At 38.7% G+C, this 27,134-nt stretch overlaps 1 protein-coding gene across 2 annotated transcripts in view; it reads left to right on the plus strand.

Annotated features, from left to right (window-relative positions):
* Positions 1-27,134, plus strand: part of CA8 (carbonic anhydrase 8) — a 49,351-nt gene that overhangs the window by 11,958 nt on the left and 10,259 nt on the right. For both annotated transcript variants that reach the window (XM_072328849.1, XM_072328847.1), the window contains exons 4-8: positions 10,373-10,468; positions 13,386-13,448; positions 14,793-14,841; positions 17,388-17,500; positions 22,907-23,079. In XM_072328849.1, coding sequence (XP_072184950.1) covers positions 10,373-10,468; positions 13,386-13,448; positions 14,793-14,841; positions 17,388-17,500; positions 22,907-23,041 — 456 coding nt within the window. In that variant the 3' untranslated portion in view covers positions 23,042-23,079. The remainder of the gene's footprint in view (positions 1-10,372; positions 10,469-13,385; positions 13,449-14,792; positions 14,842-17,387; positions 17,501-22,906; positions 23,080-27,134) is intronic.

A 27,134-nucleotide genomic window follows, 5' to 3' on the forward strand; every position in this document is an offset into this window, starting at 1 on the left:
AGTTTCTGGACATCTTGGCACTTTGCCCTCACTACTGTGCCTAATTCTTTCTGCCTAAGACCTGTCAGTTCTGAAAGAAGTTCATAATGTCATAGAACCACAAGGTTTTTAAGGACTTACAAGATCATCTAGTCCAACTGTCTTCCCATTACCATTGCTACCACAAGCCACTAAACCATATCTCATAGCTCCTCATCAAGACACCTCTTGAATTCCACCACCTCCCTGGGCAGCCATTTCAGTGTCTGACCACTCTCTGAGAGAAAAAGTTTTTCCTTATTTCTGATCTAAATCTCCTCTTGTACAACTTGTAGACATTTCCTTGAGTCCTGTTTGTTGCCTGGGAGAAAAAGCCAAACCCCTTCTCGTCACAGCCTCCCTTCAGGAAGTTGTAGAGTGCAATGAGGTCTCCCCTGAGCCTCCTCTTCTCCAGACTAAACAATCCCAGCTCCCTCAGCTGCTCCTCATAAGACTTGTCCTACAGACCCCTCACCAGTCTTGTTGCCTATCTCTGGACACGCACCAGGGCCTCAATGTCTTGCTTGTTATTGAGGGGCCCAAAACTAAACACAATACTTGAGCTGCGGCCTCACCAGTGCTGATTACAGGGGGATGATTACCTCTCTGCTCCTGCTGACCATACTATTTCTAATGCCGGCCAGGATGGTTGGGAAGGAAGATTCTTTATTTGCTCTCTTTCCATGCTTAATGCTTGTGTCAAGATCAACTTCTATGTTAGCCTCAGTATATGAGTGAAAGAGAGAAACATCAGCTTTCTGGTGACAACCTAAATACCCATTTTTTTTTATTTTTATTTTTTTTTTGGTAATTTGTGTTAATGGTAGATATATGGCTCTTAAGAGGTGAAGGATAAAACTTGAAGCTTACCTAAGAGCTGAAGAGCTTTGAAGGCTTCCTCAAGTATTGACTCTCATGCCCAAGTGCCTTACAAGAATAAAGTAATCTTTGCCTCCATCTGTGTGGGTGAGACAATTCTTATATTGCCAATGAATTGATAGAAAACAAGTTCAGAGGGATTGCTAGGCACACATACCTTTTTCAGAGTTGACAGAGAACTGACTCATGATTCCTATATACTTAAGTTCTAGAGAGATTTTCAGACACTGCAGTACCAAAATAGCTAGTTTAGGCTGTTAATTTTAGGCAATTGAGCAATTTAACTGTAGGACTATCTGATTCCTTGCTTTGTAGGCCTCACTGTTGCCAGTATGGTGGTCTCACTGCTTATTTCTACCATCCCATTCTGCCAACATTAAGCCATGTAATGAACTGAACTGAGGCACAGTTAAACATCAACAAAATTTTGGGAGTCCATGCATCTAGGGGAGTGGAGAAAAGTATAATACCATTGTGCAGTGTGCAGAAGCACAGTTCATAGGGCACCTGTTGGATATGCGTTACAAAGTTTATTATTCCAATGAAAACACAGCCAACATTACAGAAAACAAATGGTCACAGTTTCCTAGAGGAATATAGTATGGATGAACAACTGCTTGCTGGAGAGTAGTTGAGATTATGACTTAAAAAGATAATATACAGCTGCAGGTTCTCATCTCTTTAGAGAGACCCTTAACTTGCACACACAATACCATAGGATATGTAATAAGTTATCAAATAAGTTATTAATAAATCTTAATGAAGTAGGAGGGAATTAGGTTTTTTTTTTTTTTTTTTTTTCCTTCTCTGCCTTCATTGAAGAATCTATTGTTGAGAATTAAATCATTGATTTAAATCCTTCCATATACAAACAATCCGGTTTTAAGTCTAGGGCAGCATATTGCAGTCAACACTGTGGAACTGGACATGCTCATATTAAGTAGCTGGTTGTATAAATAGCACTTCCAGTGTTAACTGTGTAACCTCCACCACTTTTTTGCTAGCCTGTAATGTCATCAGCTATTCATCAAGGTCCAGTCCTTTTAGAAAAGCTTCCCACTTTGCAGACATGGAGATAAAAAAGCATGTGCAGACATACAACAGTGCAGATTGACCACAATCTGGAGTAACAGCATGATGAAGAAATCCTTGTTTATTCCTTTTTGGCCTTCAAAATTCAAGGGAAGGAAAAATAAAGGCTTGTATGTGAATGTGCTCCTGTTAGTGCAGGTAAGTGCAGACCCAGGAAACCACAGACTGCATGTTTTCTGAGGCCAGATGTGGTATCAGGGAACAGTATTCTCCTCTGTGATACTCCTTTCTTCACATTCTGAGCAGAAATGTGGCACAGTGAAGAACCCAACTTATAAATTTGACCGTAAGAACTATACAGCTTTTCTTTCTGAATACTGAAAGTCAGCAAAATAGAGTCAAGGGTGTTTTGCCTTTTTCATTCCTTAGCCTGTATAATTTTACTGAGGTTGGAAAAGTGTTCATTTTTTCTTAATTCTTGTTTTGCTTTGATCTCCTGTGCATGCCAGTAGAAATAAGCGCTGCCTGTGCTTTCAAACAGGAAGAAAAAATAAATACAGATGAATTACATATTATAGTGTCCTCAGTTTCCCTTGTATCCAGTAGTTTTTTTAAGAAACAAACAAGCTAATGTCACATGTCAGTAGCCTCTGTGAGTTACTGAGATGAAGGTTTGACCTGCTCTTCAAGTCCTGGATGAAAAGGGTCTAGTTTGGGTTTGCAGAGCTTTCTGGAGACTGGTCTCCTTCATTCTTCTCCCACACTGGCAGTGTGGTTGCATTAATCATACATTTTATGCCTGTATCTTGCTTCCCTTTTGGTGCTGAGAGACTGCAGTGGTGTTTGGCTCTGTGTCAGCCTCCTTGTGCCACTTTCTTGTTTCTTAATGTTAGAAATGAAGCCTCTCTGTGACAAGCTGGCCTATCTTTAGTTAGAAGAAGGATGCCCATTTTTTGCTGTTTTTCTTAACAGCTGAAACAGAACTCAGATGGATTTTTAAAATTGTTATTATTATTACTTTTGCTTCCTTTTCTTTTTATCTTACTGTTTGTAGCTGAGGTATTTTGATTCTCTCAGAAGTTGTAATTGTAATTATGTGTTTTTTTAGTGGACCAGCAGTTCTCTTTCTCACGTGAAATGAGAATACTGCAAGGTACTAGATCCTTCAAAGGGAACACAGAAGCCTGGTTAATGTTAGTTGTTGCAATATTTTCATTATTCTTTTTCTATATGGTTTATGTGGTAGATATTTCCATAGCACAAGATACTTGCCACAGTGACTTCTAGAACACTTCTGTAGACTTAACAAATAGTTTAGTAATTCCACTATTCCTTGTCTTTCCAGTGACACGCCTGAAGGTATGTTGCACAATGGCCTAGAACTTCTTCTGTAGTCTATTTTTTTTTTTTAGTTCAGTGTATTGGTTGTTAATATACAGATGGTAGCAAATGTACAGAAGGAATAAGTAAAGGAAAACTCACCAGTGGTGGTGCCTTGGCTGAAGAAGCTGGGGCAGTCCTCACTGGTGAGCAATCTCCAAAAGATGCTGCCTCAGTGGGAGTCAGCCCTTAAATGAGGTCTCAGAGGGGATGGAGTAGAGCTCCACCCCTTCCGGGAGCACAGCTACATCACTCTCACCTGTGCTCCCACAGCTGACCCCATACTTGCCTCAGCTGATTCAGGCTGTGATTACCAATCTCCCATACACTCAGGCAATTGCTGCATGGCTGATTTTGTGGAAAGAACAGACTTTGGAAAGTGTATTTGCAACCATTCCTTATACAACCTAAATAAAATAATTTCCCTTACAACCACATTACAGTTCAACCCTCTTTCAAAGGTATTCACAGAGAGGACAGCATAGTAAGGTTCTTCTGGATGAACTTGATATTGCAAATGAGCATTTATTCTGAGTGTTTTAGCTGTGAATTTAGATTTTCTCCTAAGACACTTTTTATCTCACACTATGATGCGAAGTTGTCTGAACAGCTCTGTACTCTACTCCATTCTGACTTATTGCTTCCACCTTATTTGACCAATTTTAGATTACAGTTCACTTTTGTTTAGGAAATGTCGTCTTGTTCATTGCATACTCAAGAGCCTGACAGTTAAATGATGGACTAGGCCTAGATCTTTAGACTTTAAATAAATTATAACAAGCAGAGGCTGAGCAGAAGTCATGCCTTCCCTTCTCCCATGTTATATGACTTGGGAGATTTTTTACTCTTAAGCATTATCTGTGTTTCTTGGCACTGCTTCCAGCCTGTCTTAGCATTGATCTCAGCATTGCTTTCAAAGATAGGCACAGAGTTCCCTTCATGCCTTTGTTTTGACAACAATCTATGTATGAAATGTTAAAGATGATTTAATTCCTACTGAAATTCAGTGGCATTTTGGCAGAAAAATTCAAGTCTACAAGCGTAAACCAAGTACACTGATTAACACTCTAAGTCTCCTGACTACTGCCTCCTCTTCTTCATACTGCTTTTATCTAGAGTTCATAATAGAATCATTTATTTTTATTTGCATTTTAAAAGGTGTATATTTTTCTTGACTGAACCATGCAGGCTTTATACTTTATGAGTTTTTGCTTCATTTTGTATTCTGAAGTATGTACATGTACTCTTGCTTCTTACAAGACATTTTCCAACAGCCTCTGTATCAATTCCATTAACTTTAATTTCCTAAACCTCTCCTTCAGGCTGTTAATAACTAACTTTCTATTTTTTTAATCACTTTTCTTGAGCCTGTGTGCCCTGGTCATATCCTTGGTTTGGTCCCCTTGTGAGACTTTGAAGCTTAATTACTGTATGTTATGGTCACTGCCAGCAGCTTAGTCAATTGCTTCCTGAAGCAATTCAGTGCCAAGTCAAGTATCAACTCATAAATTCTTGTGCACATGTATAATAGTAAGGCATTTTTTTTTTTCTCTCCACATTTTGTCCTTACATGATATTGTTGATGGAATGTTTGGTTTGTTGAAATTATGCATCATTGCTATATGGTTGGGTTGCGCTGCCATCTATTATTACTAGCTGAAATCCTCAGCTTCATTTCAACCCTCTTAAAGCAGGAGAAAGACTATATGTCAGCTCTCATTAGGCATCTGGAATTTTCCATTTGTACCATTCCCTCCTCAGCTTTTATGGCATGTTGTGGATGAAATGGGAATGTATCAGTCTTTAACAAACCTGGGTGAGTCCAGGAGAACAGCTGTAAAGTTCTACAATAGTTAGCAGAGCACTTGTTTTTATATCAACCACATAAAATCTAACAGGAACAAGTGCTGGACTCTGCACTTGGGAAAGGGCAACACTGGATATACAAATGGACCGGGGGACAGGTGCCCTTCAGAAAAGGATCTGGAGATGCTGGTTGACGGCATGCTGAATCTAAGTCAGCAGCACACCCTGGCAGCCCAAAGGGCCAGCTGTACCCTGGGATGCGCCAGGTCCAGTGCTGCCACTGGGAGAGGGGAGGGGCTTTCTGCTGTGCTCTGTGCTCTGCTGCCTCACCTCCAGCACTGGGTGCTGTTTGAGTGCCACAATATAAGGACATTAAACTATTAGAGAGCGTTCAGAGCACAGCTACAAGGATGATGAAGGGTCTGGAGGGCAAGATGTATGAGGACAGGCTGAGCTCCCTGGGTTTGCTCAGCCCAGAGCAGAAGAGCTGAGGGAAGGCCTCATGGCAGTTGCAGCTCCTCACAGGGAGTGGAGGGGCAGTGCTGAGCTCTTTGGAGAAGTGTGAAAGGGCAGACGAAGTTAGTGTGCAGCAAGAGAGTTGCTATTAGGTTGCAAGGAGATAAAGCTCTTCACTGTGAGGGAAATGAAATGTAGAAGAGGCTACCCAGAGAGGTTGTGGCACCACCATCCCTGGAGTTACACAGAACTTGGACTACAAGGCTCTGAACAATCTAATCCAACTTTGAATTAGTAGCTGACTTCGAAGTTGGTGCTACTTTGTGTGGAGGAAGGAGGATTTGCATCAGTTGGCCTTTAGGGGCTCCTTCCAGCCTACATCATCCTGTGATTCTGTGGTTTCAAGTGTGAATTAATAATACAGTAAGGCCAGCAACAAATCTTAAAAGATTGTTTTTGCTCCTTGCAATGATCCACAGAGCAGCCAGTGCCATAGAAGAAAAATGTGCATGTTTTTGTAATGCTTTTTTATTCATAGAAGCTGGCTTCCAGAACTAATAAATGTACAAAGTCATATAGAGTGACTCCAATTTTTGCCAGCATTCATCATCCCAGTGACTTATTCTGTGTAAAAGGCCTTTTCTTTTCGATATAAGAAATGTTTTCCATGATAGAGAAAGGAACTCATTGAAGTGTGAGGTTTCTGTTTGTTTGCTGCATTTAAAGCCCAAAACTCAGGTCCTTACTCAGTTTTGCAGCAGTGTTGATTTGAGATAGGTAACTAGTTAATGTCAGTGTCTGTTTTTCCTGAGCAAGGACATCATGACTAGGATCAGAAGTCTTCTGGTTGAGTGGGAACCAGGTGAAAATTAAGAGGATCCTCAAAATTTGTTCTATACTAAATAATTCTGAGGCCTGAAATAATTCCTTAATCTTTCCTGTCAGGGAGAATCTCTCTAGCTGTTCCCAAAACAGATCAGCTCTATCAGTACTTTGGTTATTATTTGCCTTTATGAATTTTCAGTTCATCAAACTTTAAGGATTTTAAGTCGCTACAATTCTGTAATTCAATGTAATTCACTGCTACAATTCTGTAATTTACATCTGGAATATTAAAAGGTTCCAGATAATTTTGGATTTTGCAATGCTAAGGAGTTTCTCACATTCTTCTGGTATTTCTGTAAAAGTACATTGTCTAGCATTCCAAGCCAGCTATGACAGTCAGCAGCACAGCTCACTCATTCTGGTTGTATAGAAACAACCTAATTGCTGAGTATCAACATGTTAGCTGGCAACTTGAACAGCATCTCTCCTGCTTTAGTTTTTTGCTACCTACAATGAAGCTCACAATGGTGAGCTGCCAATACACTGTGCTGGTTATTTAAAAAACCCATATGATTGTGTTTGCATCAGGGGCTGGCACCCACCTCTTGTGAGCAGGCACTCTCAAATCAGTGTCTCAAATCAATGTAGCTGTCAAATCAATGTAAAACTGTGGATCATTGATCTAGTAAGTTGCCCTGGTTGCTATGAAGTCATCACTGTATGCAGACATTATATTGATAGTTTCAAGTGAAGTCTTTCCTCTGTGCACATCTGATTCCCATTAATATTTACAAAAGTTACAGGCTGTGTTGTTTGTGCACCATCCTTTTTTGAGTTCAGATTTTATGTTTGTAGTCTTTTTGCTATCATTTTTTTTAACTATTTATTTTTTTTTCTGATGCCATAGTGCAAAAACAAAACAAAACCCCTAGTAAACAGAAGGCAAAAGAGCTGCAGAAAATCACAAAAAAATACATAGGATAAACCACAATTTGGACTGAACATTTTTCTAAGGACACTTAGGACAATTAGGCCTTAGAACTTTCCTATTAATGTTCTCCTTTTAGAATCCCTTGTTCATTGTGTTATCCAGCCTCCACCTGAGCTGCATATTTCCTGTTCTGTACAAGAATAATTTTGATTTGGCTTCCATGTATTTAAGCGGATGTTGACATCTATTTATTTAAATGTGTGTGCACAGGATTATTGGAAAGCAGATGTGAGGCCTATTTCCTTGTTAGGATATATTTTGACATTATTATTTTTCATTAGTTTGTGTAATTTCATCTTGTGTACCTCTAGTAACAGAATGTTGTCTGTGAAGAGCTATTTCTAACATCACCTAGATTCAAAACATGGGAACATAATGAATACCCTGCAGGATCAGACCAGTGTTCCAGTATTCCATCTGTAGCTGTGGCAGTAAGAGATGCTGTCTGAGGAGCACCTCAGCCTTACCACTTCCTGTGTTGTACTCCTCAGTTGGACCTAAGGTTACATCTCTGCCTGTTCTTTAATCTGTTTGTGGACATAATTCATCCAACCCATTTATGAACCTGCTGGTACTATGTGACTCCACAAGTGTTTATGGCAACAAGTTTACTACCTGCTGTGTAAAAAACAGACTACTCATCTACTGTAATTATTGCTGCCTCTAAGGCAGTAATGCAGAAGCATTTTTAACACTGACCAGAAACTTGTTCTATGCTGAGCTACAGAAACCCAGTACAAAATAGTGATTCTTGTTTCAAGGAGACTAAGTTATTTAAGGCATTCTTGAGCAGAACCTCAAAGTAATGGAAATCTTCAGACCAGAAGGTAATGAATGTCTGTTTTAGTACCTTTAGTAATGTGGATTACTAAATGTGGACTTTGTCAAGTTGTGCCTACGTTAGCCTTGAGTACATCTATTTTTACTCTTTGCATTATTTTACTTTTGTAGTAGACCATTCTGACCTCCATTGAGTTGGTGGACAGGAAGGAGGCTCTGAGGGTCTGCAGTGAATCTTTTTTCCCCAAGTAAATGGCAAGGCCTAAAGATAACCATAAAATGAGTAGCTCGTATTTTACTTACTCTTCTCATGTTCCAGGAGATATGGGAAGAGGAATATATATATATACACACACATATATACCTAGCCAATATATATCGTTAGTATAGGAACCAGTCTCTGCTCTGATAAGCCTGCTGAGAAAGGACAACAACCTGTTTCTAGATGCACTGGGGTTATTGCTGGTAATTGCGAAGTGCTCATTCATTTTCTTTTCTCTGAGGCTGTTTTCCTTTCAAATCTTCAGAAATAAACTGTCGTCAGAACATGGAGAAACATCAGATTACAGACTTCACCTCCAAAGGAGCACAGCAAGCTGCTGAATGTCATGGCAGCCCTAGCCAGGACCTGCCTGTTGACACAGTTGAAGGAATACTCCTTTTAAATTTGGCTATCGCTTTCAGATCTATTGTTCCAGTCACCGAAGGAAAAGCTTGCTTTGACATTTCAAACAAAATGAATAGCGTTGCCATGTAGCATTGTTCTCCCCTGCACCAAGGACGTTGCCATCAGGACTGCAGTCACTGCAACCTTTTTCTTTCGTGTGCTCTCTGCCTGCCCGCATCTGGCTCACGTTCCCTCCTGAATGTCAGGGTTTGACTGGGGTGATGGGACTGCATGAGCCCCCTCTGGCGGACGGCTCCTGCACACTCCAGGCTCTCTGGGGAATGCGGTGCTCTGGTTTCTTGAGTGGTTGCCGTTCTGCGTTGGCTGAAGTGAGTGTTAGAAGCTGGGCTGTTATTGCTTGGTCCTTTGTTTTTATTCCTTTAAAAGCCAAAGGCAAATTAAATTTATAGAAAAGCTTGCAATGCACAATAAAAAATGACACCAAGCATGTTCAAAACAAATAACTTCTAACAATTTAAGAACCCATACTTTTTTTTTTTTTTTTTTTTTTTTTTTTTTTTTTTTTTTTTTTTTTTTAAGCTGTTTTATGTGTTTGGAGTGTGCAGAAGTTATTAGCAAATAGACTTAAAAGCAGCTGTGCTTAGGATGCTTAAGCTCTGCAGTGTTACCAAATCCAGCTGCAGAGGTTACTTTTTAGCATCGGTACTGGAAAAACTTGTGGTTGCAATGCGTATTAGCTCACAGCAGATGGTAGCGTCTCTCCCTGCCTCCCCCTCCTTCCATCCTTCCTTACACCTTTTTGACCTTCCTTCCTGTCTGTTAGTCAGTTTTCCAGCACTCTTCTCAAACATCACTTCCCAGATCTTGCCAGATAGTGCTGACACCTCGCTAGAACAGACTTCATGTTTACCATGCGGTTTCTCCTGCCTGACCTGTATCCATTCATTAAATCCTATAGATCCTACTCCCTGTGAAAGAAGGCAGTTGAAGGCCCTCGTTTTCCTCTTTAGCATCTCTTTCTCCACTGTCCCGAGGGTGCTTCTCCAGCTGTTTTCTCTGCTTAACTTTCTCTCTGTTTAACCTTTCCTGATATCACTTCACCTACTCTTATTACTGAGATTTGAATGACTCATCTTACAATGTGATGTTTGAGGCAAGTATTGTTGAGATAGAACAGTCAGCCAGTCAAGTGTATATCTAGGCAGCCTATGTCTGTAATCATAGGCATACCTGGAAGACTGAGAGGCAGCGCTGGCAGGTTGGATTGACTACATTGGTTATTTCAGTATTCAAAGTAAGAGAGTTACTCTTATCTACACCTTTGTTACAGACATTTGGTAACTGACCATAAATCACTTCTTCTGCAGTTTTTTTTTTTTATTTTTTTTTTTCCCTTGGAATTCCTGATGTTTATAATAGAAATGCATTTATATTTACATGCACAGACATAAGCATGTACATGCATTTATATGCTCAAGCATGTGGAGGCTTGGTAAATTTAACTTAATTTCTGATGTTTATTTTTTTTTAATTGCAAAATTTTTCTGTACTGATCTATTTACACTTCCTTGTTTTAGCTTCATCTAATGCACTGGAACTCCACACTATACAGCAGCATTGATGAAGCAGTAGGGAAGAAGCATGGCATAGCTATCATTGCTTTATTTGTACAGGTAAGTTTCCTGGGTTGCATGTGTTAGCATGCAGTGTCATTTGTGTGAGGAAAATGAGTTCCTTTACATTTCATTTTTAACAATTTCATAAAATAAAATAATGTATTACTTGTGGGATTCTACTCAAAAGATACTTCTCTGTCCTGTTCTCTATGCATATGCTAAACGAGTAAATCTTGCTTAAATGGTATATTTAATGTACTTTAGTTAAAGAAGACTTAATACGTAATCAAGCCATCTGGCTGTAAGTAGGCAACTGCTCGCCAGGCCTTTGAGGTGACTGTCAGGAGGTGGAGGTGCTGTGCAGGAACTGGGGAACTGGGAAGTTAGGCCCACAGTCTAATCGCTGTTGAAAACTTTTCAAGGGCTGCACCCTATAAAGAAGACTCTCAGTTTCTCATCATCCTTGTGAGAAGTGGCAAACTTTTTTATTTAAATGGGTTTGTGGGAAGAAGTTTAGAATTCATGCTTAGATCAAATGGTTTTTCTTTCACAGTGATATTATTAATTTGTCATATTTCATTACAAGTTTGTGAATGCCTTTGAGCTTTACCTCTGTTGGAATGTAAAGGTACATTGGTTATGTATCCATTACTGAGATAGAACTTCTAAAAATGGAAGTTAGAAAGTTTTTATTCTCTCAGTTTTGTATCCTAGAGGGCTGTGTCATAATTGCTTATGTAAGTTACCTTCTAATTCCAGCAGAGGTAACCTTGGAGATGGTTAGAAAGTTATAGGTAAGTTCTTAAACAAACATAAAACTGAAATGATACATTTTCTTAAAACTGAAATGGTGCATTTTCTACTTCTGGACTTCCACCTTAATCTGAGTTCTTAAGCATTCCAAAGTGCTTTTTCATTTATGAGGAAGGGGTTCATATAACTAAAATTGACTTAGGTAAAAAAGTTTTCATCTAGAAAGGAACAGAGAGAGGAAAATCAGTGACCATTTTTCCCACTAAAGTAATGGAAATGCAATAGTTGTGTACCATAGTTCTCAAACACATCATTTTAAGGTTAATAAAAATAGTCTCACTGTCCTAACTAACAGACGTTGGTGCAAATTAGAACCAACATCATGGAATCACAGAATGGCCCAGGTTGCAAGGGACCTCAAGGATCCTGAATCTCCAACCTTCCTGTCACAGGCAGGGCCACCAACCTCCACATTTAATACTAGACCAGGTTGCCCAAGGCCCCATCCAACCTGGCCTTGAACAACTCCAGGGATGGGGCATCCGCAACATCTCTGGGCAGCCTGTTCCAGCACCTCACTGCTCTCATAGTAAAGAACTTCCCCCTAATGTCCAACCCAGATCTTCTCTCTTTCAACTTAAAACCATTTCCCCTTGTCCTGCTGTTACCTACCCTTTCAAGGAGTTGACTCCCCTCCTGTTTATAGGCTCCCTTCAGGTACTGAAAGGCTGCAATGAGGTCACCCCACAGCCTTCTCTTCTCCAGGCTGAACAAGCCCAGCTCCCTCAGCCTGTCTTCATAGGGGAGGTGCTCCAACCCTCTTATTATCTTTGTGGCCCTCCTCTGGACCTACTCCAACAGCTCTTCATCTTGTATTGGAGGCTCCAGACATGTTTGAAATGATTTTAATATCTTTTATCAATTTGAAGGTTTTAAATTGAAATTCCATTTTTTTGAGAAAAGAGAAAATTCTCTCAATTTTCTAGAAGTAAAAGTTGATGTTCAATTATTTCCTTCCAGTAACAACTATGTCATTTATAAGGGCATATAGCAACATGACAAAGGAAGATGGTTTTAAACTGGAAGAGGGTAGATTTAGACTAGATATTAGGAAGAAATTCTTTACTGTGAGGGTGGTGAGACACTGGAACAGGTTGCCCTGAGAGGTTGTGGATGGTCCCTCCCTGGGAGCATTCAAGGCAAGGCTGGATGGGGCTGTGAGCAGTGTGGTCTGGAGGGAGATGTCTAAAGCAGGGCGGTTGGAACTACATGATCTTAAAAGTCTCTTCCAGCCCAAACCGTTCTGCGATTCAGTGCTTCAATGATTCTTTGATTCCATTCCAAAAAGTCCCAAGAAATGGACAGATTTTTCATCTTCCAGCTCTTCTGTTCTGACTCACGTCTACTTCATTCTTCACCTATGTGTATGCATTGGCAAAAATGAGGAAGGCTGTTCTGAATCTTTTTATTTTGCCAGTGTTGTTCTGAAGGTAAAAGCTAAAGTTTTTGGATGGTGATGTAGATCAGAAGCAACTGAAGTCAGCATGCAGAGTAAACAGTGTTCATGGAAACTGGTTTCTTTTGGAAGCCCCATCTTCTACACCTTAAAGACACTCAGTAAAGGTAGTGCTGCAGAGAGCTCGGCTTTTGCCTGCAGAAGCCCAGAGGTGCATGGAGGGGGAGGATCTGCCATTCTGCACTCTGCAGGCAGGGAAAAAACACTCCCTTGAGCCTCAGCCAGATTAGCAGTGCCTTAGGAGTAAATTTGAAAGGTGTCCATCATGTTTGTTCATTCTGTTCCTTTATGTGTGCTTTTCTGACAAAAAGCTGGTAAGGACGAATTGTATCCTTGGCATTTATGTGTCACAATGCTGCATGATTTTGAATTTACTTGCAGTATATGCTACAAAACAGGCTTAGTCAAAACTTACCAGTCTAAACTGTGGCTCTCTCTTTTTTTTTTTTTTTTTTTTTTGTTCTGTCAGTTTCTGTCTTCGTGTTGAAGTTATTTAAATCCTGTTTAATTTTGGCTGATGCCCTTATAGGGCATCGGGATTTCATTGTTTGGAATTGCTGTGTATCAGTGTATTTGATTAACATGAGGTCGGGTAGCTTAACTCAAAACAATTTCAGAACTTAGTTTTCTGGTTGACTTCTGTCTTGCCTTATAGGTTCAGAAACAGCAAAAGATCAAATTTCATTTTTGCTTATTTTATTTCAGATAGGAAAAGAGCATGTAGGCCTAAAGGCTGTAACTGAAATTCTCCAGGACATCCAGTACAAGGTAAGAGATCATCTGAAGAGATGATTCCCTTACAAACCAGAGATGAAGTATGTGTGTGAAAAGTGTCCATGAAACACTGAAACTGACATAATGTTTTTAGACTCCTTTATAATAAGACCGTGTGTGAAAGCCATAGTTCAGTGGCCTATATCAGAAGCTCAGTATTTTACACATGTTTTCAGGTAATATACAGACTTCATAGTTAAATTCCTTTTTGTGATGTCTAGAAAATTTGATCCATCATATTAGTAACTGATTTCAAGTACCACCTTTCCAGTGATTATCAGTATGGAGTCAGTATGAATGTAAGCATTGTGACAAAATGCTTAGTGAACACTAGTAACAGCATCTCCAAACTTGTGTGGCTTTTGTTTGTAGATAGAGGAAAAAAATAGATGCATTGAACACCTGTATTAGCTTGCAGTGGGAAATCAACAAAGACACAGTGCTGCCTTGTTGGATGGATTATATGTGGGGATACTGAAGAACAGATAAAAAGCATAGCTGTACTTAGAAGCTCTGAGCACTCTCCAGAATGCTAACACTACTACCTTGGGAAAGTTATTTCCATCTCTCTGTCTATATTGCAAAAATAATCATGTTTACTTCTGATTTCAAAGTATTTTGTGCTGTATTAATGAGCAGTTCTATTTTGGCCTGAAGAGACAAGCCGTTCGCTTCAGAGGATGGTGAAGTGCGGAAAAATGAGAGACTTATTAGGAGAGAGTTTAAGATTTTTTAGGAAAATAATATATGGTAAACAGTAATTATATGCAGAATTACAAACTTTATTCAGGCAACTGTGAAATCATTAGTGCACAGAACTCTGTAGTTTCATCATTAAAAACAAAGCTGAGTAGAGGAAGATGGCGAATATCTTTGTCATTGCAAGCATTTTATGCTAGTGACTTTTGGAGGGTCAATCAAATATGCTTCTGCAAACATAAAATTTTATTGTATTAAATAGGTGCAACGAGTATTTAAGAAGTGTTTTCTGTCAGACAAGAAAATGATCGTTTTGTCCCTTGTTTCTAAACTCATTTTGTATGGAAGTCCTGAATTTCATGTAGAGATAGTATTGTAAGGCTGGGGCCTGGAGAAGAACCCAACTACTAAAGGCAGTAAGTTAACAAATTTCTGTGATAATCTTAGAAGTAAAATACGTAAAAAATCAAAAAGACAAAACCACAACTGTTGTGTGGTTGCAAGGACAAAAACAGTGATGATTAAATGATGGTAGTGTTTTGCACAGGAAATCAAGGTTTCATTTTAGAAAACATGCAGTATTTTACCATTCCATTCATCATAGCTAGAGATGAGATTGATTTGTATTCATTTTTTCAGGGAAAGTCCAAAACTATACCCTGTTTTAATCCCAACTCTTTATTACCAGGTAGGTGCCTTTACTTACTTTTATGTGGGTGGATTACTAGGTAATTGCAAAGGCTGAAACAGTCCTGAAGTAAGGAAGAGTCTTACTGCAATGTTGAGAATATATCCCATCAGGTGATAATACATTTTTCCATGTAACAATACTAATAGCAGTAGGAAAGAAGTCCCTGTTGAGCTTGGGATAAATTCACACCTTTTTCACTTGAGTGGAATGTGATATTGCAGTCCATACTCTGCTGGCAACACTGTGTCTGGATTTCTTGATGATTTATTATCTCACCTACAGGGAGAGTGATGTGTAATCCTTTTTCTACTGTAACGTGAATTAGGGAGATGATTTATTTAAACAGAGGCCTGCTTTCACTTCAAAATTTAGAAGGTTACCCACTTAACAAGTTAGTGTTTTGGAAGTAGTGACAAGACAGTGCCATAATGCAGTAGCAGTTGTAAAGGATACAAAGGCTAGTGTCAGTGGGAGGCAAATTCAAATTCATATAGCAAAGAAAAACAATTAGGAACACTCTACCTTGCCTTGAAAAAAAACTTAAAAAAAAAAATTCTAGAAAATAAATACTTCAAGGAATGCTTCTGAACCAAATTCCGTGCCCCAGTAATAAGGTATTTAAACAATTTTTCCAAGTAACCTCATTATTTATTAAACTATATTAATTTTATCAAAGGAGTGTTATTTAGGTTGCAAGGTCAAGTGCTCAGCATTTAGAAATTGCAGGAATTAAGGCTGCCTGTGCCCTGTCATAAATAAGTATTATAAACCATGCTTTACCAGAAGTTACTTTCACAGGACCCATGCTTCACAGTTCCTGGTTTGATGCTGATCAAGTCACATAAACCAACATTTTCATAAATGATCTCTAACTGTGTATTCCTCATTTTCTAGGTACCCGACTTGAGATCAAGGGGTCTGATTTACAGAAGTGCTGAGTGCTTACACCTGCAACTGAAGTCAATGGGAGCAGTGCTCTGACTGCATTAAGTGCTATAGAAAGTTAACTACTCTGAGAAATCAGGTTCTAAGCATCTCATATTGAACACTTCAAATGAATAGATGCATTTCAACTTAATCTCTCTGTGCCTCAATTGCCCAGCTTTAAGAATTAGGGGTAATCTGTCCTTTCTCACCTCACTGAGGTGCTGGAAGGATGAACTAATGTATGTGAAGCACTTGGACACTGAAGAAATGAGTGCAGGAGAAAGACAAAAAATAAAAAAGAACAATCTTTATAAAGAGCAAGGTTTGAATAGACATAGGACCACACAGATAGTACTGAAAAAGCCAAATGTTAGCTGCTGCTTTTTAAAAATGGAGTCATCCATCTTTGCAACTGAATGATGGAAGGTTCTTTGTATGTAATCGTGTAATGAGACAGCGCAGTGCATGCACATGGTGGGCTGAATTAATTCTTGCAATTCTTAATTTTTTGAGTGCTTGACAGTGCAACTTCTTGCTATGAAATTCTGTGAGAAAGCAAATGAGACCAACAAAACAAAATCCATCCACTGAGGAGCACAGGTTTCATTAGTAAGATTTAATTCTACTGATATTCCTCTTATCTAGTAGCAAAATGGCAGTAACAGGTTAGGTCAACCAAACAAATTTATTTCAATTTCCAGCCTCCCATCCTGTCCTTGTCAAGCTACTCACAGCCTTCCCTTAGGTCTCCCATGTCATAAGCATTCAGTTCCTCTCCAGGTTTGTTTGTTTCTACCCTCTTTTATGATCAGGCAGTATATTCAGTTTCTTCATCTGGGTCAGGAAATCATTTGTGAATGCGGCCTACAGCAGCAGAGGACAACTCTGTGTCATGTGTTTTTGTGAGAGTGATTTGTTAAGCTTTTTTTCTATGAAGTCCAACTCGCTTTTCCAGAGCTAGGAGACAGGAGTGCATCTTGAAAAATATGGCACTTGAATTATGAACAGAAAAGTTTAGTATGGATGTAGAATTTAGTCACTATTTGATCATCACAGCCTTTCTACCTTCAAAATGGAATGTCTTTTCACAATAAAGTTGTCTGCATTAGAGATAAGAAATTTCAATCCAGCTATGAACTTTAAGCTCCATGAAGTAGTAAGCTTGAGGTTCTACTTGACCAGAGTGGCAAGAAGAGCTCTCATTCCTCTGTTCCTTTTCCATATGTGGAGCTAGGCCCAAAAGAGGGCAAGTCTGACAACAGTTAATGCAGTAGAGAATGTGGAATCAGGAAACACAGAGACTTTTTCCCAACGTATTATTTATTTATTCTGTTAGTTTAAAGGATTAGGCTTAAGTTATTTGCCATTTCTATAAAGTGGCATTTTCATCTTTAAAGTAATCAATCTACAAGGAGAAGTTACTGTTATGTAATGAGTGTGTGCTCACGTGTGTTCACATGAGAAAATAGGTGACAGTACTTAGCAGGTCATAAATTCACCCCTTAGATTGCTGCATACTAACTTCATCATATGAGCAAGCTCATGGCTATCATAAGTCATCATAATTAAAAGGCAAATCATCTTCCTTAATGTCATTAAAAATCTTTTAATTTCAGATCCTCTACTGCGTGACTACTGGGTATATGAGGGCTCCCTAACAATTCCGCCCTGCAGCGAAGGTGTCACCTGGATTTTATTTCGCTATCCTTTGACTGTGTCCCAAGTGCAGGTAACAGTTGTGCTTAAAGTGACCTTGGAATATGGTTATGAGCTAAAGGTTATAGTGTGCAAATACATATATCAGGGCATTATTCTCTGTGAAGATCCCATTAGATCAGTACATGGCTTTTAAAGTAAAGGTTAACCTTTTGAGTCACTAAAGGCAATGCAAAGGTCAGAGATGAAGAACCTTGTTATCATTTATCATCTGCATTTAAAATAATTCTTTATTTAAGTCAATGTGAAAGAAAAGAAAGAAGTCAACAGGCAAAAGAAATTTAGTTCATTGTAATTGTAGGCTTTCAAATACCATTGCTTTTTGATGTTAGAAGAACAAAAATGCACAGGGAGACACTACATCCTGGAGAATAAAAAATGTTAACATATTTCAGGCTAGCTGTATTGAATTGAGCTGTACATTGCTTACCTTGCTCTTTCTTTTTAGCTCTGTTTCGTAATAAATGTCAAATGGAAATGACTCATTTAAATTTAATTTTATATCTATGTATTTTAAAGTATATTTTTTTTATAATATCTAACAATCATATTAGAGAAATTGCAAACTTGTCTTCAGATAAGCCCAGTAAAAACAATGAAAGCTCTTGACAGTTATTCTCCTGCATTCTGTGAATCCCAACTTGAGAATCGTGGATATAACCTAACTGAAACTATCTGGAATCCCTTAATTTTTATTGCCTGATCTGGAGGATGTGTAATCAGAAGGAAAAAAAGTATAAAAGATGATATAAATGTTCATACTATTTCAGTTTCAATAATCTAAAATTCTGCTAGTAATCTCAGCACAATGTTTTAAGGACTTATGTTGAACTAGCACTGTTTATTTTCACATGGAAAGTGAATAATAGTTCTAATCACAGGTAATAGTGATTGCTCCCAGTAAGCTTATTTCTGTTAGCTGGAAGTTAAACATATCCTATCAGTCTTGAATCCAGTATTTCCTTGCTTATGAAGAATAAGTTTTATGGCTGCTTACTACTGGGTAGATGGAAGCATAACTCTATTGGTGATATTACATTCTGAATAACTTTAAAGGCAGTTTGTTTTTAGCATGGCAGCTAATTGCCCGGAAATGATATGGGTAAACAAGAGGACTTCACTGGAAGTTTACACAGTATGTAAACCATACTCATAAGACTAAGTCATTGTATAACAGTCTGTTTCATGTGAGTTACACATTTTGTTTTCTCTGTTCCTTTTTAATCTGGTCAGTGGACAAAGGAGGGAACAGTTCAAGGTATCTGTGTGTGCTGGGAGATTGTGTGAAGGGTGAATGAGAGAAGAATTAAGCAAAAAAAAGTCACTTTAATAAAGTATATTCTCATTTACCACAAGACAAAATGGTGGAATGTGATGTGAAGGGGATAGATCTCCAGAAGAGAAATACCGTGCCGTTGTTATTAAAATCCATTATTCAGCATTGTCTTCTTGCTTTAATTATTGAGCACATCTTGAATGCTTCTTAAACAGAGATCTTCACATAGATAGCTTTATAGGGAAAATAATAGAATTTTGGACCTCGCCCAGCTTAATTTGAGGAATAAATGCATTTGTGTTGCTGAAGAACATTGATTGGTATGAATCCAGTCCAGTGTAAGCTTTGCAGTGGTGAAGAGCTTACAAATCATGGAGGGGCTTGAAGGACTTTGCACTGCCACTGACATAGTGTGCAGCTGAGATGTGGCTCTGAAACAGAGAAAGACTGGATCACACTCATGCTGTGAACAGCAAAATAACAAATCAAGGCTGCAGCATCAGAGTGTGAGTTTCTAGAGTCCATTGCTATTTCTTTAGTACCAGTCATATTCTGTACCATGAGTCTGCACTTCCATTAGGGAGTAGTTTTTTGTAAGTAGTTCTGTGAGGTCTGAATAAAATAAATGTGTGCAGGCAACTGGAGAGCAGTGTTTTGCAAATACAGTTCTTGGAGAAGTTTAATTACTGAACTTTTTTGGAAAGAGATCAGGCCCTGTGTGAAAAGCTGCATCCTGCAGTGTTCTTTTTGCACATTCTTGCTTTCCTTTTATGTTTTTTGTCATCTTCATTTGTTTTACATTACAATATACAGCACAGGATTAATTGTGTTGACTGCTTTTATAAGACTCCTTGCTCATGCATGTACACTACTGAAATACAATTAAAGAAAATAGAAAAATCTCTCCTATCAGGCCTGAAAAGAACAGGCAAAAAATTGAAAAAAGAAAACACCAAAAACCACTTTCTTATGCTTCTCTCAACTGTATATATGTTTTAAATAGGACATCGTGAATTATGTGCTTTGTGGTACACCGAAGCCCAGAACAAATAGATTATCTAAGCCAGGCAGAGTAGGAATTGAACACAATGATGCAGTGAGGTGCTGTTGTTCTGCAGTCATTGTCAGAGTTAACTGGTTTTGTATTGAAGGGCTAGGTCTCTAGTCCTTTCACCTACTTCATTCAAAGTCAAGTCCTCCTAAAGGACAGAAACAGTAGCTAGTATATGGAAATGGAGTGGAGAGGGAGTTGTGCAGAATTTGTACAGCCTGTGAAATAAAACAGTTTGTGAAGTTCACATTATTTTATTCTGGAAAGAGGTATTGAAGGCAAATTCAATGAAGCATGTATTTTCAAACAAAAGGGAAAGGCTTCTATTTGTCATTTCTGTAAATGAAATGTTCCTATAGAGAACACACAGATACTCCTCAGCAAATATTTAAGTAAAACAGAATAAAGCAAAATTCAGGATCTGAATACAGGGGATTGGCAAAAAACATTCTTATAAAGCCCACAAAATGTAAGCTAACTTTATTTTTACTCAGCAGCAGTAGGAATGTTAACATTGTTGCATTATCCTTTCACTTTTGATGCCGAGTTTCAGTATGAACAGCACTGCAGTCTTCTGGGCTTGGGAAAACCTTCTGTAGATGGTTGTTTCTGCTGAAGGTGTGTGAATATTCAAGGAAGTTCATCTGTGTGTATCTAAAGTATATTCCTCTTGGGAGTGTACTTTATAGCCGTGACATGTAACAGGTTGGGATAAGAAGATGAAGAGGGTGTAGTGAATGATTCCATATTAGATGAAGCAGTATGAGCAAGGCACAGATATTGTCTTTTCACGTGGAAATTAAACATGAAAAGCAGCGTCAGTACATCTAAGTGTTCTTTTCTGACAGAACCACTTCTTGAGAATGAAGTAGACTACCATGTGTGTAAGAGGACCTCTGTCATTGGGTTCTGAACCCTGATATGAGGGGGGTCACCAGTCACTGGTGGGCTTAGGAGCTATTATCCGTCTAGAGTGAGGCTGCAATTCCTCACTTCCCTGAAGATGGAAGAACAGAAATTAGGATCAGATCAGTCCTACTTTCCTGACTGAGGAAAATGGAAGATGCTTTGTGAGCAAAATGTCCTGGAGCAATATTTCACTGTATGAACTGGGGCAGAGCATTCATAGTTGTAGTAGATAACTCACAATTGCTGGCTTTGCCATCTACTCTTCCCTTCACATGTGTTTAAAGCCTCTCATTCTTAAAAGGTCAAACAAAAGCCAAATTCCTGTAAAATGCACCATCCAGAACAACAATTATTTCAGATTTTCCAGTGTTGGTTCAGTTTGGTGATGGTGACAGACACTACCTTTACAAATTCATTCAGTGATTTACCAGCACTTGACTCCTGAAGACATTTTCAGTTCTGTAGCCTGCAGTGAGTCTGTTTTCAGTATGCTTTTAATAAACAGTAAAAAATTCTTCCAAAGTTGAGATCTGTCTCTAAAAGCACTTTTGAGGAGCTTTATAGTTCTTTCTTCTTTTCATTTTACAGTCTAAGCTATCGACTTGTATCTCAGCTGCCAGAAGCAGAACAGTTGATATCTAAGCACAGTTTTTTTGAGGAAAAAGCAGCAGAGCAAAGCTAGCCTCTAAATCAACTAAATAAGTTTCTGTCACTTCTGCAATAGAGTGGAACACAACAATGAAGGCAGTTGTGTTCCAAGCTACAGTAAGAAAGTATTCTCTATGGGCAGTACAAGAACAAAAATGTCATTACTTGCTGTTTAGTACCTAATTTCCTTTAATTCTGGAATCACACTTGCCCAGGGAGGTGGTGGAGTCTCCTTATCTGGAGATATTCAAGACCCACCTGGATGCCTACCTGTGTGATGTGGTGTAGGGAACCTGCTTTGGCAATTTCCTTTAATTCTGGAATCACACTTGCCCAGGGAGGTGGTGGAGTCTCCTTATCTGGAGATATTCAAGACCCACCTGGATGCCTACCTGTGTGATGTGGTGTAGGGAACCTGCTTTGGCAGGGGGGTTGGACTTGATGATGTCTAGAGGTCCCTTCCAACCCCTACAAATCTCTGATTCTGTGTGATTCTCCTTTAATCCTTCATGGAGTGTTTTTCATGAAGAAATTAATTTTTTGTAATGTCTTAGATAATATAAAAGTCAGGCTTCATTTTACTTTCTGTGTAACTTCTTTTTCAAGTTACAGCTGAGCTGGATAGTGCGGCCCAATAGAGACTGTGCAGGTACAGAGCCTCATCCTTGAGAATTCAGCCTTCAAGGAGGTTTGAAATATCCAGTTTGACAATATGCCAAAGCAAACAAAACAAAACAAAAAAACAAACCAAAAACCTGTCATCACCCTACTGAACAGTAAGGCATAATGTTACTGATAGATGCATTGGTTTTCATAGCCTTTTATCATGTAGAACTTGAAGCTGATACAACAGATGAAGATGGAAGCTCTGAGTCTTCCTACATCAGATAAGAGTGAAAAATCTGAAAAGAATCTCTATCCCCAAAATGCATTGTTTTGGAAGATCTGAAATGTTTTGTAACGATTTTGATTTTATCTTAGAAAGTGTACTAAGCACCCACATCTACAGAACTTTTGAAGTAATATTTCATTTTTATTGTAAAAACGTATTTCTATGTATAAAATGTCATGAACCTTTTGCTAAATCTTAAATCTTTTCAAAATTCTGCTGGCTTAACAAATAATTTTAATTTAAACGAAGCAACAATTTTAGGCAATATATTTATCACTGGAAGAATAACAAAACGACTTCCAGTTAACTGTGTTATTCCTACGCTCCTTTGAGAGACCAGAATCATTACTTTCATGTCACAACATAGATTGATTTTGTGGGATGTAATCTACAGTGAGTAAGAAGGTTAGAGAGCCCAAAAGAAATTATGAAAATGCAAAGGGTATGTTTTCCAAACCACATGTATAAAAGTTCTCATTTTTCTCTATTCTGTTAGCACTAACAACTATTTTTAAATGTTAATAATGGTGCCTGAACACTCCAAAGTTTCAGTACTGCAAAATTGGCAGGGAATGCTGATTTTGATCATTAGTCCCATAATGCCAAATGTATCTTATCTTCATGTCTGTTTTTTGCCTTTCAGATAGAGGAATTTCGTAGACTGAGGACACATGTTAAGGGCGCAGAACTTCTAGAGGGCTGTGATGGAATCCTAGGAGATAACTTCAGACCAACTCAGCCTCTTAGCGACAGAGTCATCAGGGCTGCATTTCAGTAGTAGAAGAGGAAAAACAACAAGAATAAATCTTTATTAATGTAAGTAGAAGAGTAGCAGAAAAACCAAAATGTTGAAATAATTCTCATGGGGAAATTTTGCCAAAGGAGAAAACTTGAGTTAATTACAGCGTAATGTTGTTATATGTTGCCACAGTTGTAAATTTTAACACTGTACTGTCCTATTTTATACTATGGTAACAAAGTTGATTTGCCTTCCTGACATACTAATAATTAGATTCTTTAGTTGCTGGAGTAGATCATGTGATTTTGTGAACTGAATTTTTAGTAGACAGTGGTTCAGTCAGTTAGATCATAGTTACTTCTTGTAGCTTGAAACTTCTATTACTGCAATGGACAACAGCACATTATGCCTAAAGTTTTGTGATGGATTTTCTTAGCTGTGGAAAACACTAGTTAATTTCTTAGTGTTATCTCTTAAACAGGGTACTAGCTTTGTTAGAATTCCTCATTTTTTAATTTTATTTATTTTTTATCCCTTCTCCTTTTTTTTTTTTTTTTTTAGAATTCTGTACCTTCTAAATCAAACAGCAAATCTCGTCAAAACTGATGCAGATACAAGAGGAGACTAATTAATTAACTTCTCTTATGGCTAATTTTTCACCTTATTTTATTCATCAAACTGGTTGCTACTTCTTGCCCTCAGTGATGGTTTTAGCCTTCATTGGCTCTGAGAGCAAGGATGACTTTGAATTCAGTGCAGAATAGCTACTGCACCTGGGAACCTGAATTATCCACACTTAAGATAGTAAAGCTGTCCATGTATTGCTCCCCTGGCTTCTATCAATTACAACATAAATTCACTCAGTACTCTGTAACAGTTACACCTAAAGCTCATTCCACTTAGGTAATCAATGCTTTACTATAATGAAAACTCTAGTAATGAGATTCTTAGAGTTAAATTTAAGAAATTTTACTATCTAGGCATGTGTGCCTCCGTGTGCCTCCGGTGGCGCAGTGGTAGAATTGCCGCTTGCAACACCAGAGGCCCGGGGTTCGAATCCCCCTGTAGCGCAAGTGGCAGAAGTGCTGCTCTGCTACACAGAGGGCTCGAATCCCGGGAGTTGGACTCGATGATCTCTAAGGTCCCTTCCAACTCGCACGATACTATGATACTATGATATGATAGGCATCTAGTTAGCTTGAAAGGAGTGAGTCAGAGACCAGCATTTATGGTTGATTTTGTAATAAATGTGGCTCTACCTTGATACCGATAGCATGAAAGCTTATCTAAGAAATGTTCAAAAAAAGTGTGAATCCTTTCACATTCTTTCTTTAATTAGTCCTACTACATTTTATCACATTAAAAATATTCTACAATAAAGTATTTAAAAAATAAAAAGCATAAGGTACTCATGATCACTCTATTTTATTGGTAGAATTAATTAGATAGTGGCTTCATTTTTGCTATCTGCCATATGTTCATAAGAGAACTAATTCACCCAGAGTTTCAACTGGAATCATGCTGCTGAAAAGTTCTTAATATACACTGTCACAGAATCACAGATTTGTAGGCGTTGGAAGGGACCTGCAGAGATTATTGAGTCCAACTCCTCTGCTAAAGCAGGTTCCCTACAGGAGGTCACACAGGTGGATATCCATATGGATCTTGAATATATCCACAGAAGGAGACTCCACAACCTCTCTGGGAAGCTTGTTGCAGTGCTCCATCACTCTGACAATGAAGAAGTTCCTCCCTGTATTAGTGTGGAACTTCCTGTCTTCCAGTTTCTGCTCTCCACCTACAAGACTGCCCCAATCAACTTGACTCCTGCACTTGACATATGTATAGACAGTTATGAGATCCCCTCTCAGCCTTCTCTTCTCCAGACTGAAGAGTGCCACCTCCCTCAGACTTTCCTTGTACAGGAAAAGGGCTCAAGGCTCTTTTATCATCTTTGTTGCTCTCTGCTGGACTCTTTCTATAAGTATCTTTTGTGAACTGAGGAGCCCAGAACTGGACATAGTATTCTAGATGTGGCCTCACCAGGGCAGAGTAGAGGGTCCCTCGACCTGCTAGCTACACTCATTTTAATACATCCTAAAATACCATTGGCCATATACCATCTCCCCTTGTCTGCCCTGCCAGCGATGACATCGTATGAAGGCTACCAAGTTGGTTGAGCATGATGTCCCCATGTTGGTTACTGATAACCTTCATTTGCTTGGAGATGGGACCCAGAAAAAGTTGTTCCATCACTTTTCCAGGGACAGAGGTGAGGCTGATGGGCCTATAGTTTCCCCGATCCTCCTTCCTGCCCTTTTTGAAGACTTGAGTGACATTGGCTTTCCTCCAGTCTTCAGGCACCTCTCACATTTGCCTAGTTCATTCAAAGGTGATAGTGGTTCAGCAATCAAAGATGATAGTGGTTCATCAGTCTGTCAGCACACATGGGTGAACATCACTGGGATGCAGGATTTGTGTGTGTTGATTTTGGCTAGGTGCTTTCTGACCGTCTCTTCCTTGTCCCTAGTGAAGACTTCAGTCCCCAAGCCTCTCTCTCTTACCTCCAGGATCTGGAATGCCAGAGGAGTATCCTTAATAGTAAAGACTGAAACAAAGAAGATGTCAGTATCTCCACTTTCACAGCATCCCTTGTTAAAGGGCACTCACTTCACTCAGTAGTGGACCCGCATTTTCCCTAGTCCTTCTTTTACTATTGATGTATTTAAAAAAGCTTTAGAGTACAGACAGTTATTTGTACAGTAAATTCATGCCCTATCTTGGTCAATGACGGAAATTCGTAATTCACTTCAGGCTCTGTTGTGGAGTTAAGTCTCTTCAGACTGTGCTCTGGTTCCAGAACCCAACTTCATATAAAGTTAACAAATGATCAGGCAGCAGATAACCCCTAAAAGAGATTAATAATTCAGTACTTCCAAAAATGGATCCATTAAAGCCTAGTGGGAAGATTATCTTTCCTGCATGTGGCAGGTTATTAAATGGTCTGGGACAGTGGCCAACAATTTCATGATCTTTTGATATAGCGTAAGCATTCAATATAATATTTAGTATCAACATACCAGAAGTTAAGCAAAGAAAGCAAAATACTAGTCCTTTTATTAATACTGTTTTCTCATTCACATATTTGATTTTGGGCATATCCCTGAGCTCAATTCTCAATTAAATGGTTCTCTACAGTCAGAGAATGTCATCACTTTAATCTTGAAATGGATGATTCAGATTCATCCAGGCTTCTGCATTAAAATTATTTCGGAAAATCATAGCAATATTAAAGTACAATTTTTCTCAGAGAATGAATAATGCCCTCAGGCCAGTGCAGGTAATTCAAGTCTGTAACAGTGAAATTACTTGACACGCTGTCTTTGAATTTTAAGCATGAAATAGTTTCACTTTACAATGTTGGAGCTGAAATGTGAAAATTTCCCTTTTGCTTTCACGTTTGAAAATTTATTACATTTGTTGATAGTTGTAAAGGATTGTTTTAAACAACAAGTTTTATCTTGGCCATGCTTCACAAAATAATCTGAAGCTTTAATTCCCAAATGATGGAATTTTTAATGTGAAGTAGTAGTATTTGCTGTTAGGCTATGCTAATTATAGACTTTGGAGCACTGAGAAGGAACTGTGATTCTGGTCGTTGTGTACCCCACAGAAGAAATGGCCACTTGGCTCTCTACACCTGATTGAATTGCTAATCAGAAATTAATTTGTCCAGGGTTTCTTTTTAGTTTTGGGTACATCAGTTGAAAACAAGCAAACCAATTAAAGGCTGGCAATACATTACTGCTATTGATTTTGTCTCTAGGGAGGTGGGAGCTAGATATGTCAAGTATAGAAGGAAATAGTGTGGCCTTTATCACCTTTCTCCTACAGAAAGGAGAGAAGGAAATAATTTTACCTATTTTTTAGCACTTTCCTCATGCTGGTCTCTCCAGGAGGAAGGTGTTGAGGAACAGTAGTAGGTCCCCACATTGATCTCAGACATTCTTCAAAAAATACACTCTCTCCTTCCTAGGAATGAGTAATGATCCTTCAGCTGGAGCTTCTAACATGGACTGAATATTCCTATGAAGATCCAGTAGCAAATAGGGAAGTAATAGTTTGCACGGTG

Source organism: Excalfactoria chinensis, chromosome 2, assembly GCF_039878825.1.
Source record: "Excalfactoria chinensis isolate bCotChi1 chromosome 2, bCotChi1.hap2, whole genome shotgun sequence".
NCBI lineage: Eukaryota > Metazoa > Chordata > Aves > Galliformes > Phasianidae > Excalfactoria > Excalfactoria chinensis.